The 22821-nt window shown below is 41.1% G+C and overlaps 1 protein-coding gene across 1 annotated transcript; it reads left to right on the top strand.

The window, feature by feature from the left end:
- The first annotated feature begins 345 nt into the window (after nucleotides 1–345).
- On the top strand, nucleotides 346–19216 carry LOC116058858 (solute carrier family 2, facilitated glucose transporter member 1-like). Its single transcript, XM_031311793.2, has 10 exons — nucleotides 346–513; nucleotides 6152–6244; nucleotides 9289–9449; nucleotides 11158–11398; nucleotides 12874–13036; nucleotides 13937–14124; nucleotides 14752–14856; nucleotides 16130–16231; nucleotides 16326–16529; nucleotides 18029–19216. The coding sequence occupies exons 1-10, from the start codon at nucleotides 496–498 to the stop codon at nucleotides 18233–18235; spliced, it is 1482 nt and encodes a 493-aa protein (XP_031167653.1). The 5' UTR covers nucleotides 346–495; the 3' UTR covers nucleotides 18236–19216.
- Nucleotides 19217–22821: the final 3605 nt, after the last annotated feature.

The raw sequence follows: 22821 nt of genomic DNA, 5'->3' as shown, positions 1-22821 counted from the left end.
CTTGCTTCTTTCGGGGAATGATTGTAAAGATTTACAAAGAATATGTTTAGGGCGTTTCCTCTCTAACTGGGACGTTATGGGACCGATTGGTGGAACGACCATATTGATTTAGTGGGCTTGGCTTTTTGTTGGGGCTTTGCGTGAAAATCCAGTTTAAAGAATTGAGTTGTTACCACTGTGATAATACATGTGTTGGTCTTGATGTGTTTTCCTCTCAGCCAATCAGCGTGAGTGATTCTCCTACTCCTCTGGAGGCACAGCAGCACATCAAGATCCACTTAGTGCTGACGTCATTAAGCTGCTTAGGGCAGCAGGTAAACGGAGGGAGAAACTGAGTAAGATTTGTTTACATTGAGGTTGGAGTGAACGATAGAGCAGACAGCATCATGCCGACATGCTTTTGTTGAGTATATAAGATATACTGACCTGACGGATTACTAACGATCCAGATTTTGTGAAGTAAAGTCTGGAGTTTGAGTGATCCAGGCAGCCGGGATGGAGTGCAGCGGCCAGGTAACTGCTGCTGACAATGTTAAAAAACTGAATAGTTGTGGAAAGGAGGCATGACGCTCTTCTGACGAAGGTGGACGTCCAGTTTCTCACGTTTTGCGTGGCAGGTTAAAACAGCACCCTCTGACAATTTAAAATCATAGTGAGTGACAGCCATATGTCGGTATTCCCAGTTGAGTAGTTTTTATTCTGGCAATACTGGGCATAACTTTGGGTTCAACATCGGGGGGGTTTGAGATCTCCACTTTTGAGCAAAATAGAAATTTTGATCATATAAAACACTTAATTTCCTGCATTCTGGCTGCAACAATTTGCATCAAGTTATGGTGCAAATGTCTTATAATAGGTTTTTTGGGGGATTGCACTAGTCAGTTTTGATTATTGGAGGGGGTGCATCAGCCCTGTAAATTACGCCTATGGGTAATAGAGAAACAGTGCAGTCACTGGATTGTTCTTGAATATTCATCCATGGAAATGATGACACCAGATATATGGAAACACACACAAATACACACAGCTTATTTAGCTAGCAACATGGCTTACAGGTAAATCAGGTAAATCAACAATTGCACTTTGTCTTCGTCCATAGTTTAACATCCTCTAGGTACATACAATAAACATCAACATAATGGAAAAAGTGAACAATCTCTTTAAAATAATTTGCACGGTGTTATAAACATGACCTCCCGCTTACACTGGTAAGTTAAACTGGGAAGACCGTAACGTGCGTCATTCCCCTTAAAAACAACCGCGCACATGTTTTAAAGGGGCAGAACACTAAACCAAAGTACGCAAATATATACACTTCTGGTGAATGGCAAGTGGAGGCATTCAAGGCATTCATTAAAAGATCGATTTCTGGATTTTATTATTGGATATCAGATCACTCAATCAAAGATCCATTTTTTTGAACAATATGTTTATTGTTTTGATTATATAAGACAGGTAACAGAAAAACACTTTTCTATTTCGTCAGTTATTTCCCACCCCAACAAGAGAACACTTCATTCTCTTCTCACATATAGAAATACTCAAAAGTCTAAGATCCATTTTAATTGGAGAAATGATTATTCAAACCCAGTGTAGGCAGCAATCCGAGACTTTAATTTTAGCCGCAGAGAGGCTGAGTAGGGGAATAACTTGCCAGACGCGCTTAATGATTACGGATTCCAGTTTATTTACACTAACACAAACAAGGTTCTGCTTCCAATACATCCCATGCTTGTGTTACTGTCATACGAAGTTGTGTCCAAAAGTCATAAACAGTATTTAGAAAAGCATAAAACAAGCGTGAGAACAGCGGTCAGCAAAAAATGAGACTTCCCCCTTTCAACCCCCTCTCTTAGTCACAAAAAACAGAACAGGTGAACAGATGATATTACTTTACTTCAGGTGCCTTGATTACGTAAATGTCCTTTCAAAATAATAGAACTACACCCAGCCCTAGTATTTGGTGAGGGGTTTAGGGGTCCTCCCTCAAAAAAATATTACCTTTTTCTATTTAAAGAAATATGCAATTTCACATGATTTTGGACCGTTACCATATCTGTGTCTTAAACGTTGGACATACTAGAGCAGATAATAAATAACTAACCCTCAAAAAAGTTAAAGACAAAACTTGCTAAAGAAGTTCAACTACAATCATTAGATGTGAGAAAAGTCATTTAGTTACATTCATTCGGCCAAACTGCTTAAGTGCTTAACCGAAGCCTTTTAATGGTTTGGAAAACTCCGGTAGAGTTGTGAAATATTAATGTAGACAACAGGTAGACGGGTGTGTCCCTCAAATACATGTAGAGGAGTAAAAAGTACAATATTACCTTTTTAAATGTAGTGAAGAAGAAGTATAGAGAAGCGGAACATGGAAATACTGATGCAAAGCATTCTCATGATAACAAAATTGTACTTTTCTTTTTTTAAATACTTTTTTTACGCCTATGTGAAACCATCGTATGTTTGGTCTTAAGTTTGTGTCTGTCCAGTGTGAAAACATCACATGCTGAAATCTACGGAATCCAATAAGGGTGTGTAAAAATGTTTTGTAGCCATAGCATTATTTTGTGCGTGTGTAAAAATAACACATTCTCACTCCCATCTCGTAAAATACGGACACTCGGTCAGGTGCCTTTGTCATTGTTATTGACGCTTAAAGTGCCCATATTATGAAAAAAACAGTTTTTCTGGGATTTGGGGTGTTATGTTGTGTCTCTGGTGCTTCCACACACATACAAACTTTGAAAAAAATCCACCCATGCTGTTTAGAGTGAGATACGGTTTCTGAATGTGTCCTGCCTTTAGTCTCTGGGTGAGCTGTTCAAAATCAGCACGGCTTGTGACGTCACAAGCCGAAACAAGCAGGCTAACCGCAACCATTAGCTCGTAGCGTTAGCGTTAGCATGCTAACGCTAATGCTAACATGCTAATGCTAGCATGCTACCTCGTTCTCAATAGCAAAGCACTGCTACAACACACACAAGTTCACCATAATCTACAAAAGAACTACTTCCATGTGCGCCCTCATTTAGAAGTCTCCCAGCTAATCCTGCCTTGTAACTGACCAAAGTTGTAGAAACAGCCTTTCTTTTACTGTCTATGGAGCTAGCTAGCTGACATGATCTACATCTGAGCTACTGCGCATGTGCGAGTGCAATCAAAGATAGTATAGAAGAAGAAGAAGAAAAGAGGTCTCACTCTGTAGCTAAAACAGAGACCAGCTGAAAAGAGGATCTGCAGCAGTGAGAGAGAGCGGTGCAGTACAACAACAATATGGTGTTTTTTGAAAATTAAACCATGTAAACCTATTCTGGTACAACCTTAAAATACAATAATGAACCTGAAAATGAGCATAATATGGCTGCTTTAAAGTCTCCTTTAGCGCCATATAACGCGCTTTAACTAAACGTGCTTGGTCGGGACTATTGGCGTCCCTTTTGACGCAGTTATGTTAAGGAAAAGGTCGTGGGTGGTCTTACGTTTCCGTGACACGCGGGAATAATGGGACAGTTAAAGAAGAAAGCGACTTTAGGAAACGTGACAACCGGGACACAAACCCCCCAACCAACCTCCCTACGCGGAATTTCGGCCTTACATACGACTCACTAAACCCCATGTAGCTGCCTGCTCTCCCCGGTACGTTCTACAAGCACACTGAAGGACGCCTTTTTCGTCGCTTCAGACGCTGATAGCCACTGTCCAAAGTTAGAGTGAGAGTGAGAACTCGTTGGTAAAAACGCTTTGTGACCGTAGAATTATTTTGTGCGAGTGTAAAAACGTTTTGTAGCCATAGAATTATTTTGTGCATGTGTCATTTAAATTTGTGGAGGAATATTTTCAACAGTGAGGTTTCGTAAAGTCTGAGCAATGGACACACACATTTCCCATCTGTGTTACTGAAGTTACAAGCACAAGCTTTGAGTTACAAGTACAAATTTTCACGCCTGAGCCTGCTTAGTGTGCTTTAGTGTGTAGTGTGAGAGACTTTTCTCTGTGTGTATGTTTTCATTCTTCTGTCCAATGAGAGCACCACAGCGGACTTGAAAGCCTATTTTCATGTAGCTAAGTATAGCTACACAGCTAACTTTGTTGCATTCACCTACGTTGAACCTCTTGGCTTCTTTAATTCCTAACAACAACATGGCCAATCCACTCAGCCTGTCTAATTAATCATTTGAGCTCAGAGGTAGATTTACTGCCCGTGTTTAATTTAATATGTCAATGGGTTCCAAACTCTTTGATGCTGAACTGACAGCATGGATGGATTGTGAAACAATGGACCCCAAGGTGACGCTTGGTCAGGGGCCTTTGGTGTTTGTTAATGATGCAAAAAGTCTCTTTTAGCGTCACATTTAGACCTGTTCTTCGGGACTCTTGGCGTCACTTTTTGACGCTCTGGGTTGGGATGTAGGTCTCAGTGACGCGGGACAAGAACGGGACATGAACTCTGGTCTTCTGGGTGAAAGTCCTGTGTTCTTTGACCCAACCTGCCTTCTTACGCGGATTTTTGGTCTTCCATAATACTCGTTACCGTTGTCTCTCTTAATACTACGTCATCTTACAGCGCCGCGGTCGAGCTGCTGCTCTGCCCGGTGCGATCCATACAAACGCTAAAGGGTGATTTTTGCGTCGGTATCTGACACTGAGAGACACTGACCAAGCGTCATGTTTTTACAAGTTGGGGGAGAGAACAGGATGCTGGGTCAGGGGCCTTTGGCGTTAGTTACTCACGCAAAAAGTCTCCTTTAGCGTCTCAGTCCGACGCAGGTTTTCTTATTTAAATAATTCCAATATAATCCCATCCGCGGTCATATTTGACGCTCTTGGGTACCCCTTTGGTGTGATTTTTCAACGCTCGTGGTCAGGACCCCCTTTGCGACACTTTTTGACGCTCTGGGTCGGGACCCTTTGCGTCATTTCTCAACGTGCAGGGTAAAACCATTTAGTTAGGGTTAGGGAAAGATCGTGGATGGGGTTACAAAATGTATGTGTAAGTCACACCCAGGACATGCATTCCGGTCTCCTGGGTGAAAGTCCTATGTCGTTTGACCAATTCACCACCCCAAATGGATTTACGGTGTTTCATACTACTCACTACCGTTGTTTTCCATTCCCTTCCTGTCCAGTGAAAACCATCTCTAGATGTGTTGATGTTGAATGTTTGCGTTAAACTTAAGGATGAAGCATTCCTTTATGTGTGTTTTGGATCAGCTGAAAGATGCATCGTCACAAAGCTGAAAACAGATTTTCTGACACCATGAAAAGTTTTAAAAGTTTTTAGAGATATGTGGTTCTTACAGGACAGCGACACTACAAACATATGATGATCTTATTGACCACATGTGTCAAACTCATGACCCGTGGGCCAAATCTGGCCCCTCGCAGATTTTAACCCGGCTAGCATATCAATTTGGGTTTCCAATCATTTTTGCGCCACTTAGATGTTGTAATTTTTTTGACATTTTGTTACTTTTTCTGACGTTTTTGTCACTTTTGATGATGCTTTTTTTGACGATTTTTCAAAAAAAATTTTAGCGCTTGTTCAATGTTTTTTGGCACTTTTTTTGATGTTTTTTTGCGCTTTTGTTTTTACCTTTTTTGGCAATTGTTTTCTATGATGGCTAAGTTACTTTTTTGCTGACTTTTTTAGGGCTTTATGTCGACGAAACTGTAAGTGAGAAGACTAGTTTTTTTTTCTCTTAAATAAAAGCATGTCAGTCAGACATCCAGGCGCTGGATGTGATTCTTATTTTCCAGTGCATCCTTAGTGAAACTGAGTTTGACACCCCTGTTATAGACCATGATGCATTGCTGTAGATTAAACTTTATTAATATAAATATATATATATATATATATATATATATATATATATATATATATATATATATATATATATATATATATATATTCTTAAAGCTGCACTTTCATACGGCTCTTTGTAGTTTTGCTTATCTAAAGCTAATGTACTTGCACTTACTACTAGTTGTCTGGAGTTTGCACCTTCAAGGTTGAAAGCATTAATTGGAAGCATTAATTGGAAGTCGCTTTGGATAAAAGCGTCAGCTAAACGACATGTAATGTAATGTAATTTAATGTAATGTAAATGACATGTAATGTTAGATCTTTGTCTCTCTGTCTTAACAACAGGTGACACCCCAGCTGATGATGGCTGTCGGCACAGCTGTGATTGGCTCTCTCCAGTTTGGCTACAATACTGGTGTAATCAATGCTCCTCAGAATGTGAGTATTTCGTTTTCAAAAATATATAAAGAAATGTGTGAGAATAATGATGAAAGTGGGAGAGGAATAACATAACATGAACTAGTGGTAATGGAAGGTATTTTCAGGTAAAAGCTGAATCCAGGTGGTACATTTAATGGCTTCACCATCCCAGCATTTATTTCCAGAACTGATTTAGTTCACCTTGACTGAAAAGATCCATCTCAAACTTTAGATTTCATTGTGAAAATATAAAGACGAAATGCATGGGCGCACACTCAGAAACCTAGATTTGCTTCTGCTAAGCACAAGGGCATAGTTTCAGAACAGCAACAAAACAAACATATACAAAAAAGCAAGCATATAAAAGTAATACAAAGGTTATTTGCTTCATTTATATAAAGTAATATAATCTAGCAAAGCATCCATTATGATTAAATTGGTTTTCACACTCTCAATAATAATGTTAGTACACCAAAACCATAGACAGTAAAAATAGTGGACGTAGCCTCCATAAAGTCACCCATTGGTTTGTGGACTGCCATTTTAAAGCCTCGAGTTTGGGTGTTGCCATCTTGGTTTTTTTAAACCGGACATGACAGTTTTTGAAGAGAGGGCGGAGCTGCGGAGGATGACGCGGCCATGCCTGTGTTGTGTATGATGCAATGGTGCTGCGCTAAGCTAAACTTAGCAATGCTAATCATGGCAATATGCACATTAAAATAGACCTTAACTTGTTCTTGGGTGTTGTCCGTGTTTTCTTAAACTTTGACCCTCTCACTGTGTGGCAAAGTTAATTGTAACGTTTTGGTCACCTAAAAATGTCTTGTTCAGCGTTCTGCCAACCAAGCTAGCTAGCTACCGCTAGCGTTAGCTGGTAACTTATGGGGAAGTTTGCTGATTTTCTGTTCTGCCGTACATGCAGATGAACGGCTCCAGTACCCAGAGGTCTGTGTTTATCCGCCGGTAAATCTCCCGTGGATGACTCGCTTCAGAAGGCTTGAAAATTGACAACTTTACCTCTTTTAGCGTTTAAATTAGCACCGTTGAAACCATAAACAACACTGGCTTAGATGAATCATTCTCACTAGCTCCACCCTTTTATCCAAATATGGTCATATCTGGCTCCAAAATACGTATTTGTTACACGTAAATTATTCAATTACAAAGGATATAGTCTATATATCGACAACGTTTTCTGTTGCACGACTAAAACACCTTTTGAACGTACACATGTTCCACCAAAACAAGTTCCTTCCCAAGACTATTTAGCAGAGGCACCGTGGCTCTGTCTGGAGCTTAGTGAGCTTAGCCAAGACGATTGTGATTGGTTTCAAGAAATGCCAATAAACCAGAGCACATTTCACTCCCATCCCAGAATGCTGTGTGGACCACAGTGCTGTGGAGGAAGGTCTGGCAATGCGAGACTAATTCTTTTATACACTCTATGGTTTCCACAGAGGCTTTTTTCCATACACATTTTTCAATTACAAAGGATGTGATACGTGTTATTGTTGATTTTTTGTTGTTAAGGACAACAAAGAAAATATGCTTTTAAAAGGAGGCGTTGGAAACACAGGTGACAGGTGACAGGTGATAGGTGACATGCAATGTTGCATGTCACCTGTTTAAGTCCGAGCAGGGATTTTAGTTTTTTTGCATGCTAACAAGCCTCTGAGGGGGTCTGACAGATATCTGAAATGACAGGGAGCAGGTTAATGAGATAAAGCAGTTGGAGGCATTAAGGATTAAGGAGCTCAAGCTTACCAGGCAAGTTAAGATGTTGTGCTGGTGGACTACTGCCTAAGACTTAGTTCATAATGACAATCATTTGTAATGACCCAATGTGGAAAAATCCCAAACAAAGTGGGGGTAGGCTATAGAACAGCATAATGCATAGTGGGTTAGTGTTGTTCCTCCACCAAATTTCCTATTTTCCAACATGGATATTGTGAATAATGCTGTGTATGCTGCCACAGTGTTATGGTTACTTTCTGTCTAGTCTGCGCTGTGGAGTAAGGTCTGGCTACACCACAGATGCATTCTGGGATAGGAGGAAAAAACGGTATTTTTTCTTTAAACCAATCACAATTGTCTTGGGCGGCGCTAAGCTCCGGACGCAGCGACGGTGGCTCTGCTAAATTTTAAGTTTTTATTAAGTTTTAGTGGAACATTTGCACCCCACAAAAGAAAACGCCACATAAACAACATTAAATTAAGTTAACTGTTGACACAATACAGTAACGTGAGCTATTTAAATTAGCTGATACATGGTTAAACCTCATTAGCTCTTACCAGTGTATCTCCGTGTGTACTTCGTCCACAGCAATCCCACCAATCAGTCCCAAAACGTCCCAGTAAGAGAGTAACTGCTGTAAACATATTCTTTGTAAATCTTTACAATCATTCCCTGAAAGAACCAAGCAGGCCTGTCTTGCTGCACGATGCAAATTTTCTTCAAAACTTGACATTTTCAGCGTGTAACGTTTGCTTTCTAGCTCAGAGGTTCCGGTTGCTGTTCCTCGAAGCAACCAGAGTTTAGAACGCAAACACAAAGAAAGCGGAAGGTGATGGAACATCCGGTGGCTCCGAAACTATCCGGTCAATGAATTATTTCAGTCTGGGCTGAAGTGGTGGACCGAGTTGTCTCGCTTTGCCAGACCTTCCTCCACAGCACTGCTTAGGAAGGTCTGGCTAGCATTCTGGGATGGGAGAAAAACGTGCTCTGGTTTATTGCCATTTCATGAAACCAATCACAATCATCTTGGGCGGTGCTAAGAGCCAGACGGAGCCAAAGTGCCTCTGCAAAATAGCCTCGGGAAGGAACTTGTTTTGGTGGAACATGTGTACGTTCAAAAGTAGTTTTAGTCGTGCAACAGAAAACTCAGATTGGACAGATAGTCTAGCTAGCTGTCTGGATTTACCCTGCAGAGATCTGAGGAGCAGTTAACCATAGTCCTCACAAATCCACCGGAGGTTAGAACGCCAACACAAAGGAAGAGGAAGGTAACGGACATCCGGCGGAATGCACATTGAGTCTACCGTGTGTTGTTTTTGTGTTTCAGATCATTGAGAGCTTCTACAATGAGACGTGGAGCAGCAGGTTTTCAGAGCCCATCCCTCAGACCACTTTAACAGCTCTGTGGTCGCTCTCTGTCGCCATCTTCTCTGTAGGAGGAATGTTCGGCTCCTTCTCTGTCGGCCTCTTTGTCAACCGTTTTGGCAGGTATGACTATGGAAATACTGTGAATTCCTATCTTTATTCAAGAGAGTGTGGTCTTGCAATTTGAGTGCATTTCTCATTGATTTCACGTTCAGATTTTAAAAATGCTTTCCCTCAAACATCTCTCCTCACACTCAAAAAGCCACTGCTTGTGCTAAGATGTTCTCTGCTTCTGCTCAAACTGTGTGCTTGCACTCATATGTGTTCGCATTTCCCACATGCTTGTCAAACCAGAAGTTAGCGGACTAAAGCTATACACAGAGCAAATTATAGTAAAATAAAAAGTACTGGTGCTGGTTTATATATACATTAACTGTCCTTTTATTCCAAAAGTCGAGGGTGGGAGTCGATGAACCTGGTTAAAGAGTAACCGCCCGCAAGGGACGTTCTAAAGTAAAGCTAACGCACCCGCAACGGTTCAATTTCAATTTTATTTATAGTATAGAATCATAACAAGAGTTATCTCAAGACACTTTACAGATAGAGTAGGTTTAGACTACACTCTATAATTTACAATTTCAATTCCCCAAAGAGCAAGCATTTGGTGCAACAGGGTTTAGGCAGAAACCTCGAGTGAGGGGAAAACTTCCTTTTAGGCAGAAACCTCGGACAGACCCAGGCTCTTGGTGGGCTGGCATCTACTGGTGCCGGTGTGGGTATGACGGATTACAGCGGCAAGTAACAATAAAGACAATGGGGTAACAATTTACAATAGGGTACACAAAAATGTAGGTAGTTACTGAGGAACTGATGAGGAATGAATGAGGAATGAATTAGTAACAAATGGTTAGTTAATGATTAGTTACTGGTAAACCTTACCTTACTCATCTCTATATCTGTTTATATACTGTCTGTTTATATAAGGGTGTTATTTTGTAAATATGTTTGTTTTATTACTCTTATTATTATAACTAATTATATTCTTTCTATTTCTTATACTTTATGTATTTATTTATGTCTACTTAATGTGTATTTGTGTTATTCAGATATGTGCAAATTTTTTTCTTTTGAGCTGCTGTAGCAAAGGAATTTCCCCAGTGTGGGATTAATAAAGTCTATCTTATCTTATCTTATCTTAAACGGAATGGTAGCTACTGTTAAAAGAATGGGTAACACTTTATTTGAAGGTATCTACATAAGAGTGACATGATGACACCTGAACCCTAACTCTAAACCTAACTTGTCATGACAAAAACCGAATCACACTTGATGACAGAAGCGTAATGTCATAAACGTTTATGACTTGTTTATAACGTTCATGACAGTGTCATGTCACTCTTATGTAGATACCTTCAAGTAAAGTGTAACCAAAGAATGAGTAACGCATTTAATAGTAGCTACCATTCTGTTTACCAGTAACTAATCATTAGTGCTTGAATCAGTCAATCAGTAACTAATCATTAACTAACCATTCATTCCTCATTCGTTCCTCAGTAACTACCTACATTTTTTGTACCTTATTGTAAAGTGTTACCGATAATGGAACTATGACTAGAAATAATTGGTCAAAACAAAAAAGGACAGAGTTTTAAGAGGAAAACTTTACAAAAACCCGAATGGGTAATCAATGCCAAATACTCTCATGTTGAAAGACTAGACTCTTAAATAAAGATGGGAATGAATCTCCTTTTACTCTTCCAATGACCAGCAACATTAAATCACACCTTTAAGAATGACACACAATCAATGAATACTCTTCTTATCTCTAAAGGAGGAACTCCATGCTGATGGCCAATGTGCTTGCCTTCATTGCTGCTCTGTTTATGGGCCTCTCCAAGCTGGCTGCTTCCTTTGAGATGCTCATCGTTGGACGTTTCATAGTGGGTCTCTACTGCGGCCTCTGCACTGGCTTTGTGCCCATGTACGTTGAGGAAATCTCACCCACGTCTCTCCGCGGAGCATTAGGAACTCTGCATCAACTTGGTGTAGTGATCGGCATTCTCATGGCACAGGTGGGATCCTTAACTCTTGACCTCATGATTGCTTTCTTCATTTCCCATCTTCAGTAGCTTTAGAATGAGAAAAAAAGTCTCCATATAGTGTGATAGTTTGGGCTGTTCTCATGAACCATTCATACAAATCGCTACGAAAAGTAATGCACTGTAATAACTCCTCATGTTTTAAATCATAAGTGCAGACCATGCTGATGTATTGCTATGTGATCACCAGACGCAAACAGAATCTGCAGATATTTACAGTTTTCAGCGATGATCTAGGATGAAAATCTGCAGAATGTAGCAGACTGTTTTTCTGCTTGCGGTGGAGATGTGTCAACATTCTAAGTTGTATTTAAATTGTTCTAGTTTGTTTAAAATCTGCGGAAAATCTGCATAAAATTCTACGGAAATTCTGCGTTCACAGATTCTGTGTGGCCTTGTTGTTCACATTACACCATACTCTCCAATCTACACACGTGTGATTGGCTGCAATGGAAGGAGGTATCTGATTGGCTACAGATAATCCCCTTTGAAAAAAACCAAACATTTTTAAATCAAGCTGTGGCAGGGGAGTCTCAACAAACCCCCACACAAATGCTGGCAAATGGCTTTCAACTTGAAGCGGAGTACGCGTCCCGGGGTAAACACACGATTCTCACCCAGGAAACGTGCCGCATGATGCTCACTTTCTTCAGCTAAACTTGTAACTGTAAACTGTAACAGCCGCTGAAACAACGAGCACTTCATGGTGCTCACCTTTTCATGACCTGACAGGTCATGATGTGATCGATCGTCATGTGACCAGCCAGCGGTGGCCTAATTTAGTAGGATACCATACGAATGGGTGTGCATAAGTTTTCGTAGGATGAACATTGCAATTACTTTTAAATACATACAGTATATTCTGCACTTTATGTAGCATATTGTTTTCTATGTTCTTGTACTGTATTGAATGTTAAACTATTTGTTGTTTTGCACGCCTACGCTTGTCTTGGCCAGGTCGCCGTTGCAAATGAGAACCTGTTCTCAACGGCCTAACTGGTTAAATAAAGGTTAAATAAAAAAAAATAAAAATATATATTAGAAAGCCTTTATGGATGCGGCTTATGCATAGCAAAAGGTAAAAAAATACACATCAACGCATTGCGGCACACAGGCCTTCTTCGGGGTGACAAACCAGAAGTGAGAGACAAACAGGAAATAAGTAGGAAGTGATTGTTGGACTTTTTTCAACCATCACCATCTTTCCACATTCTTTATATTACATTTGTTTAAAACAAGAAATGTCTGAGTGCATTTGTGAGGCTTCATTTATTAATATGTGGATTTTCTTTTTACATTTAATTTAACGATAAATATTTTGTCTGCATTAATAAAGTATTTTTGTGGAGACAGTAATTTATATATAAATCATGAAATACATTAGTGTTATGGTAGTACTAAATGTAGTGTGTACAGTGTGAGTAAGCAGTGTGCTGTGTGTTGTGTAGATCTTTGGGATTGAGTTCATCATGGGGAACGCCTCCCTGTGGCCGCTCCTGTTGGGTTTCACTCTGCTGCCGTCTGTGCTGCAGTGTGTCCTGCTGCCGCTCTGCCCCGAGAGCCCCCGATACGTCCTTATCAACCTCAACGATGAGAGCAAGGCCCACAGTAGTGAGACAAACGCACGCACACACACACACACACACACACACACACACACACACACACACACAGGTTTGTGGCACTATCTTTGTGGTGACCCGTTATCCCTAATCCTAAAACCAAGTCTTAACCCTCAAACAGCCCTTTAAACTTGTGGGGTCCAGCATTTTGGGCCCCACAAGTATACTGGACTCCCGGTTTTTGGACCCCATGGATATAGTTAAACAAGCCCACACATACACACACACACACACACACACACACACACACACACACACACACACACACACACACACACACACACACACACACACACACACAACAAAACACACACACACAACAAAACACACACACACACACACACACACACACACACACACACACACACACACACACACACACACACACACACACACACACACACACACACACACACACACACACACACACACACACACACACACACACACACACACACACACACACACACACACACGCAGACACACACACACACACACACACAAAAACACACACACACACGCATGCATACACACACACACACACACGCACACACAAACACGCATGCACACACACACACACACACACACACACACACACACACACACACACACACACACATACACATACACACATTTCACAAAACTTGCAGTGAATAAAGATAGAAAACCTGATCTTAAGCTTTTCACGGGCATTTAGTATTCACATTTAGACCGATATCACGATGCATTATTACAGGATTGTCTAGCAACATATTAATTATTGCAGTATTGCTGTATCGTGATATTAACGGTATCGTGAGCCGTGTATCGTATTGTAAGGTAACCTGTGACAGCTTTATAAATTCCTTTCCAGGCTGATGATGTACTAACTTGACCTCCTGTCCTCCAGTCCTGGTGAAGCTGCGGGGCACTGACGAGGTGAGCAACGACATGCAGGAGATGAAGGAGGAGAGCCAGCAGATGATGAGGGAGAAGACGGTGACCATCCCCGAGCTGTTCCGCTCCCCCACGTACCGCCAGCCCATCTTTGTTGCCATCATGCTGCAGCTCTCGCAGCAGCTGTCTGGAATCAACGCTGTAAGTCATCCGTGTCAGATGGACGAGATCTGACAAACAGTAGTCTCGCATTGCCAGATCTCCACAGCACCGTGGAGGAAGGTCTGGCTACACCTCAGATGCATAAGAAGAAGGGCCTGGGTATCACTGGATGATCCGTAATTCATTTGTAATAAAACAATGAGAAAACCTTATATCTTTTATGTGTTTCTAGTTTTTTTGTTTGGAATAAAAAAACGAACAGACCACCTGATTCAGTTTTTGTTCAAAAAACAAAATTAAAAAAACCCTATGTAACTTCTGTTTTTGGTTTAAAAGTGATATAACAAATTGTGCACATACTTTTTCATCTTTCAATCCAAAAGAATTATTGATAAAAGGAAGTGCCAAAAACAAAAAAGCAGGCTGTTTTTGATTGATTTTTTTCCTTTTTTGTTCTGACACCAGAAACCAGTTTTTCTATGTTTTTTGTTTTTACCCAAATAACAGATATGTTTTTTTTCATTCTTTTTTTAAACACAAATGAATTACAGATTATCCAATGATACCCTGACCGAGAAGGCCTGTGTATACACATACTAAGACAAACTGTAGCAAATGTAACTGTAACTAAAGTAGCTGTTCCCGGTGTTGTGTCATCATCTTTAGGTGTTTTACTACTCGACTGGGATCTTTGAGCGAGCAGGAGTGTCCCAGCCTGTTTATGCAACCATCGGTGCAGGAGTGGTCAACACTGCCTTCACTGTGGTTTCTGTAAGTCACAAAAGAACCACAAACATAAAAGGAGAAAGAGAGGCCGAGTCCCTCCCATTCTGGTAGACCACCATCTGACCTTATTTCAGAAAATATATGCTGTAGTGAACGGGCAAGAGACAAATAATGTGTTGATGCCGTTTGAATTGAGCCATGAATTACACATATGTGGTGCTCATATTATGCTCATTTTCAGGTTCATAACTGTATTTAGAGGTTATATCAGAATAGGTTTACATAGTTTAATTTTCAAAAAATACCATATTTTTGTTGTACTGCACATTGCTGCAGCTCCTCTTTTCACCCTGTGTGTTGAGCTCTCTGTTTTAGCTACAGAGTGAGGCATCGCACTTCTGTCCCATCTTTGTTGGGAGTCGCACATGTGCAGTAGCTAGGTAAGGACTACTAGCCAGTCAGAAGCAGAGTATGAGGGCGGAGCTGGTTGATAGATTAAACTTTTGCCATATCCGGTCGGCAAAACTCTGAACACATCTTCCTTTTTTAAGAATGACTTCAGTGCCGTTCTTTGTTCTTTTCTCAAAGAAAAACTTAACTCCAAGTCTTCCAGAGTGGCGGCCAAAGCTGATTTGAAAGGATCGGACGCTGCAAATCAGAAGCCAACTTGAGCGTCGTTGACTATTGTTGTTCTTCTGGCCCACTGGTATTTAGGTCACCACACTACTCCTTCTGTATTATATGTCTATGTTGTTTTTCATGTATTATATGCCTTGCTGCAAAACCAATTGCACTCCGGGGACAAAATAAAGTTGAAAGTTGAACTACATCTCTCGTCTCGCACAATATACGTCACCTTGCTTGATGCTCGGCTTGCTCGCTAGCTCGCTAGCTGGCTAGCTTAGCTCTGTTCCACAACACATGTAACGTTATCTTACCTGATGTGTTTTATCCAGCGTCTTTTTATCAGCTGAAAAGGGAAAGAACGAGGAAGATGTCCTTATACCAAACACACAGACATCGTAGCTTCCGAGAGACGTCACTTAGAGACTTTGAAGTCTGTAGTCTTGCTAATGACGTCTTACACTTCAACGGTTTTATGACAAAATGAGACTTTCTTCACTTGCAAAATTATCTTTTAAATTGACAAACATCATATGTGTAATTCATGGCTCAATTCAAACGGGATCAAATCAATATTAGGCTCTCCCCCGTTCACTACCGAACATATTTTTTTCTGAAATAAGGTCCCATGGTGGTCCACCGGAAGGGGAGGGCCTTCACCTCTCTATAAGCTACTTTCTCTCCTTCTGTGCAGTTGTTTGTGGTCGAGCGAGTCGGCAGGAGACCCCTTCACCTTGTTGGTTTGATGGGAATGGCAGTTTCAGCAGTTTTCCTAACTGTTGCCATGGCGTTGTTGGTAAGTGTTTGAGATTGTCTTTCACAGTCTTAAATCCATTAGGTTTTTTTAAATGCAGTGACTGAAAGCTTCTGTGGTGTGCTCTGTTTCTCAGGACCAGCTCAGTTGGATGTCCTATGTCAGCATTGCGGCCATCTTTAGTTTCGTGGCCTTTTTTGAAATTGGCCCTGGCCCCATCCCCTGGTTCATCGTGGCGGAGCTCTTCAGCCAAGGACCGCGGCCGTCTGCCATTGCAGTTGCTGGTTTGTCCAATTGGTCTGCCAACTTCTTAGTGGGAATTGGCTTCCCGTATGTCGAGGTAAGACATCTTTAATTTAAAATGATACTTACATTGTACACTTATTAATAGACTGTTAAAATAGTGGAAGAAGCATCCGTGAGTTCACAGGTTAGTTTGTGGCTGCTTTGAAGCCTCGAGTTTGGCAATTTGGACGGCGCCAACTTGGTTTTTTTGCTACCGGATGGGACGTTTTGTTATGAGAGGGTGGAGCTGGAGAGAGTTGTTTACGGTTGCAATGGTGTTGCGCTAAGCTAAACGCTAAAGGGGGAAAGTTGTTGATTTTCAAACCTTCTGAAGCGAGTCATCAAGCGCTGATTTACTGGCGGATAAACGTGGACCTCCGGGTACTGGCGCCGTTCATCTGCATGTACGGCAGGACAGAAAATCAGCAAACTTTTCCTTAAGTTATCAGCTAACGCTAGCGGTAGCTAGCTAGCTTGGTTGCCATAACGCTAAACAAGACATTTGTAGGTGATGAAATGTTCCAATTAACTTTGCTGAAATGAAAACACACAGTGAGAGGGTCACTCTCAGCCAAAAACAAGTTGAGGTCTATTTTAATGTCCACAGTATTAGCATGGTTAGCATCGCTAAGCCTCTGTCCTGACTGACAGGTCCTAAAACATCCCTTGCTTTATCGTCTGTTTTAAAATAAATGGGAGCATCATTTACTAAATGAACATCATGCTGTGTTGAAGAAGACTTGGAACTAGTGATTGAGACCATCAACTCATTATGAAACTGAGGTAATAAATGAAGAGAGAAGTAGGCTCATTTTCTCACAGACTTCAATAGAAACAGACTTCTTTTTGGAGCCGGTGGAGTCGAGAAGTTAGAGAGAACGCAGCTTTAAGGAGCTTCAGCATCGGCTTCACTTCTCAGACCTGGAAGTTGCCACTTAGGTGAGATGTCAATAGCGGCCTACTGTTCATTTTTACCCTGGGCCTCCAGGTGGATGAATACAGCCCTTGTGTTCGACAGCATTTTATCAAATCTAAATGCAGTATGGAATCTGATTATATTACATACATTTTCAAATTCCATATCTATTTAGTTCTAGCTTTCATAGTCTCGCATTGCCAGACCTTCCTCCACAGTGCTGCAGAGGAAGGTCTGACTAGTCCACACAGCATTCTGGGATGGGAGAAAAACCTGCTCTGGTTTATTGGCATTACTTTAAACCAATCACAATCGTCGTGGGCGGTGCTAAACGCCACATGGAGTAACAGTGCCTCTGCAAAATAGTCTCAGGAAGGAACTTGTTTTGGTGGAACATGTGTACGTTCAAACCATAGTCCTCATAAATCCCCCTGCTGGAAGTTAGAGAGAATGCAGCTTTAAGGAGCTTCAGCATCGGCTTCACTTCTCAGACTCGGAAGCTCCGTCCATTATTTTTTTATAGTCTATGATTGTACATGTATATTCAGTCCAAAAATGCCGTCAACTTGCTTAACTGTTGACTGTATACATACTTTAGCTTGTTCCCCTTATTCAAAAGAAATGTTTTGCCTCCCCAGCAACTCTGCGGCCCATACGTCTTCATCATCTTCATCGTCCTGCTGCTCGGCTTCTTCACCTTCACCTACTTCAAGGTTCCCGAGACTAAGGGCCGCACCTTCGATGAGATTTCAGCGGGCTTCCGGCAGTCAGCTGGTCATGGTGCTGACAAGTACTCTGCCCCCGAAGAGTTCAACACCCTCAGGGGGGATGACCCCGACCTTTGAAAGCTGCCGTACATGCATGCACACACTCGCGTGCAGCTAAGTTACCTGTTACACTTTTAGGATACTACTACTTAGGGTACACTTTTAGGACACTACTATCGTGTTTGTATTGGACAGTATTACCTAAGAGGTTTAGTCAGACTGTAACAAAGATGGATGACTTGACTGAGGATATTAGGGCTGCAACTAACGGTTCTTTTTTATTGTCGATTATTTTTATCGATTATTCGATCAGTTGTTTGGTCTATAAAATGGTGACAAATTTGGATCAGTGTTTCCCAAAGCCCAAGATGACGCCCTCAAATGTCTTGTTTTGTCTACAACTCAAAGATATTTAGTTTACTGTCACAGAGGAGAGAAGAAACTAGAAAATATTCACATTTAAGCAACTGGAATTAGAGAATTTTCATAAATAATGACTCAAACTGATTAATCGATTATCAAAATAGTTGATGATTTGTTTAATAGTTTACAACTAATCGAATCATCTTTGCAGCTCTAGAGGATATCAATGTTCAGCCTGTAGGAAGTCTATTTTCATCACTTGCCATGCAGGCAAAAATGTCTTCCATAGTCTTTTAAAATTAAGTGAGTGAGTAAACTACGTAAGTGAGGCTGGGGTATGCTGCAGCATAAAACACACAGTGGGTTTAAACTGTAAATATATAATATTTCGAGTGTTATGTTATTTAGTGTTATTCTTATTCAAAATATCCTTTTTCATGTTTGTTATGCAGTTCTATTTTCTATTTTGGAATTTAAATGATCTGGTTTGAAGCGGTAGACTGACTGCTTAAATTAAAACAAGGTCATTGTGATAAAGTGAACGTTCGGTTACAAGGTAACCTTGGTTCTCTGAGTGAAGAGACTATCTCTCCAGGGCAAGGCCGTTCCGATCACTAGTCATGTTTCCATCAACGTATGTTCATGCGCATTTTGAAGTATTGCATTAGAAAAGGTTGATGGAAACGGTAAAATTCGGAAAAAAAAAAAAAAAAACTTCCTCAAACTTGCAAAAAAGTTTTTACGCTCGCTTGAGGTAGGTTTTGCCTTTTTCGAAAAAGAGCTAATGCGCAAAATGGGAGATGGAAACGGCTTTGCAGAATAAGTTGTGACGTAGCGAACATGTCAGTCACATGACTATAGTCCTGGTATCCATCGGATGGGGGAAGGATTGGGATACGGGTCCCCTCCAGTGCGCCGTACGCTTGTGGCACAAGGTGCGTGGTGGAGTTGCGGTGCGCTGTAGCCTGTGCCTCTGCCACGTCGAGTAAATTGAGGAATTGGTTCAACAGCTTGAATTGTCTGGCCCTGCACACCGCGTACACACAGCGGTGAACGGTTGTCTCGCTGACACCAAATGTCTCTGCCACAACCCTGGATTCTGCACACAGGTGGCCAACTTGTACAATGCTACCTCTCTCCATTTTAGCCAAAGAACTTCGCTTCTAAACTCTTTGATCTAGCAAGCCGGTTTGCAATCTACAACCATGCGTAACGTCAACTTGTGACGAAACTACGCTTTGTGTAGTCCAGTTTATTCGCTCTAAACCAGTTGATGGAAACGCATTTTCTTTTTTGCGACATTTTAAAAGTTTGCTTAAAATTTGCTTGACATTTAGATGGTAACGTGACTAATGTTAATCACTGAACCCATACACACCTGGGCCTTTTAAGCACTGGCATGGGCCACGTAGTGGTGTGTCTTTAAGTGATAGCCACGTCAACTGCACCGGTGGGTCAATCCCCCTTACAAATGGAATATGTTAACTCTGTGGAGAGATGCCTCGATACGCTAGAGAACAACAATATCCAACACGCCCTCGTACCAAAACGACAGAATAGGTTGATTCCAATGACTCCTAAAACAACAGATATAAGCGTTTAATCTAACACTGTGATACAGCCGCACGGTCGCCATTTTGAACATGTGACTGCAAAACGTGACCATGATGGCAGGTTTTTTTTTTTTTATCATGTGACAGTTTTATTTAAGGCAACGGTCGCAGTTTTAAACACGTATTTAACGTTGTGAAATGGAACTAGTTAAGTTTAGTCAATGAAAATACTCTCCTTCCTGAGTGAAAGTCCTGTGTTTGTTTTTGCCGTTCTCAAACTTTGTTCGTTTCGGGAAACAACAACAAACTTGGAGCTAGCGAGCTACACGCTGAATATGCCAAGTTTTGAAGAATATTTGGATAGTGCGACAAGGCAGGCCTGCTTGGTTCTTTTGGGGAATGATTGTAAAAATTTACAAAGAAGATGTTTAGGGCGTTTCCTCTCTAACTGTGAGATTTTGGGACCGATTGGTGGGATTGCTGTGGACGAAGTACACACGGAGATACACTGCTAAGAGCTAATGAGGTTTAATCATGTATCAGCTAATTGTGGTGATGGCGCAGTGGATATGACACATGCGTTTGGTGTGGGAGATCTGGGTTCAATTCCCACTGCGGTACCTCAACCAATGTGTCCCTGACCAAGACACTTAATCCATAGTTGCTCCAGAGGCGTGCGGCCTCTGACATATGTAGCAATTGTAAGTTGCTTTGGATAAAAGTGTCAGCTAGATGACATGTAATTTAAATAGCTCACGTTACTGTATTGTGTTAACTTAATTTAATATTGTATGTGGCGTTTTCTTATGCGGGGTGCAAATGTTCCGCCAAAACAAGTTCCTTCCCGAGACTATTTAGCAGAGCCACCATCGCTGCGTCTGGAGTTTAGCGCCGCCCAAGACGATTCTGATTGGTTTAAAGAAATGCAAACAACCCAGAGTGTTTTTTTCTACTATCCCAGAATGCATCATGCATAATTTTGAATTACTGTATATCTTTAACTCCAGCCGACAAGTCTTTGCGTCACTTTGCATCCATGCTTCTCTTATGCAGTCACACCACTTATACATATAGTTATAATCAGAGGTGGAAAGCAACGAATTACAATTACTCACGTGACTGTAATTGAGTAGTTTGTGTACTTTTACTTTTTAAATTAGTTTTTTAAATCTGTAATTTTACTTTTACTTCAGTATGTTTTGTTTGACGTATTGTACTTGGCAACATTTTACATCACATCCATTATTGAGTTTAAAAAAAATTGCGCCGTTGCTTTCGCAAAGTATCTGTCAAACTAGATTTTTATACCGGTAATTTTACTTGTACTTAAGTAAAAGTTCATCAAGTAATAGTACTTTTACATAAACAGAAAATGTTTGTACTCTTTCCACCTCTCATTATTATGTTTTTATTTACTTTACTATGTTAATTGTTATTTCTATCCTTATTATTTATTTCCAACCAATGTATGTATTTTCTGGAATAAATGTTCTTCATAATAACTGAATCCACAGGTTATAGAGTGTCATACCTGGAGAGTTAGAAAGTCATATATACTGTAAATTGTACCCTATGGGTGGGAATAACCACACGATACACAGCACACGATACCGATAATATCACGATACAGCCATTTCGCTATAATCAATACATTGCTAGACAATCCTTTAACGATACATCGCAACATCGGTCTAACTATGCAACACATTCTCATGAACGGGTCCGTACGATATCGTACGAAAATGTATGCACACCAAAACGTATGATATCCTACGAAATTAGGAGTGCGCCGGCTGGTCACATGACGCCGGCTGGCTACGAGCTCCATGACGCCGAGCGGCAGTACCTAGTTGTTTAAGCCGCTACAGAGCTTCGCGACGCAAGCTAAAGACCTCCGTCACAGCTCGGTCGTATCAGCGACAATTAGTAGATGCGTTTAGCCGAAAATAGGTGACTTTGAGCCGGGTACAGAGCACTATGAGCTGCCACTCGTTTCGGTGGAGATTACGGTTAAATTTAGTCCACCAAATATGAGTGTTTTGCTGCGACGAAAGTTAAGATTAGGCACCAAAACGACTAGTTAAGATTAGGAAAAAGATTGTGGTTTGTATTAAAACACTACCAAGGAACACACATTTCCTGGGAAATTTCCCGGGAAGCGAACTCCACTCCCTGGCTTGAAAGTCCTGTATGTTAACGCCCACCCATCCTCCCCGTCCACCTCCCAACGCTGCCAGCCTCGTTCTTATACGCCGACATCGGCCGTCAATGTGGAGCAAACAGCAACAACTAAAAAGTGGTATCTTTACAAATTACAATGTTTAACTTTTCGTAGCTTTTTGAACGAATGGTTCATGAGAATAGGCTGAACTATAAATACTAAATGCCTGTGAAAAGGTTAAAGGTGCGGTAGGTAAGACTCATAAAACTAACTTTCTGTCATATTTGCTGAAACTGACCCTATGTTCTAGTAGAACTACATGAAGCAGGTAATTTAGAAAAAAATCCAGCTCCTCTGGCACCACCTACAGCCTGTAGTGTGATTTGCAAAAATCCACAGCTCCCTGTTCAGATGCACCAATCAGGGCCAGGGGAGTGTCTAACTGTTCAGATGCACCAATCAGGGCCAGGGGAGTGTCTAACTGTTCAGATGCACCAATCAGGGCCAGGGGGGGGTGTCTAACTGCGTGTCAATCACTGCTCATGCACACGCATTCATTCTCCCTTGTGGGGGGAGGGGCTTAGGAG

The sequence above is a fragment of the Sander lucioperca genome, chromosome 12 (genome assembly GCF_008315115.2).
Source record: "Sander lucioperca isolate FBNREF2018 chromosome 12, SLUC_FBN_1.2, whole genome shotgun sequence".
NCBI classification, from domain to species: domain Eukaryota; kingdom Metazoa; phylum Chordata; class Actinopteri; order Perciformes; family Percidae; genus Sander; species Sander lucioperca.
This window is presented reverse-complemented; position numbering and strand designations above follow the sequence as displayed.

Excerpts from the sequence above, each read along its gene's own strand:
- LOC116058858 (XM_031311793.2), top strand. Across the intron at positions 14,125-14,751 it reads AGCTGTCTGGAATCAACGCT|GTGTTTTACTACTCGACTGG; the intron begins GTAAGTCATCCG and ends CATCATCTTTAG. Across the intron at positions 16,232-16,325 it reads CTGTTGCCATGGCGTTGTTG|GACCAGCTCAGTTGGATGTC; the intron begins GTAAGTGTTTGA and ends TCTGTTTCTCAG.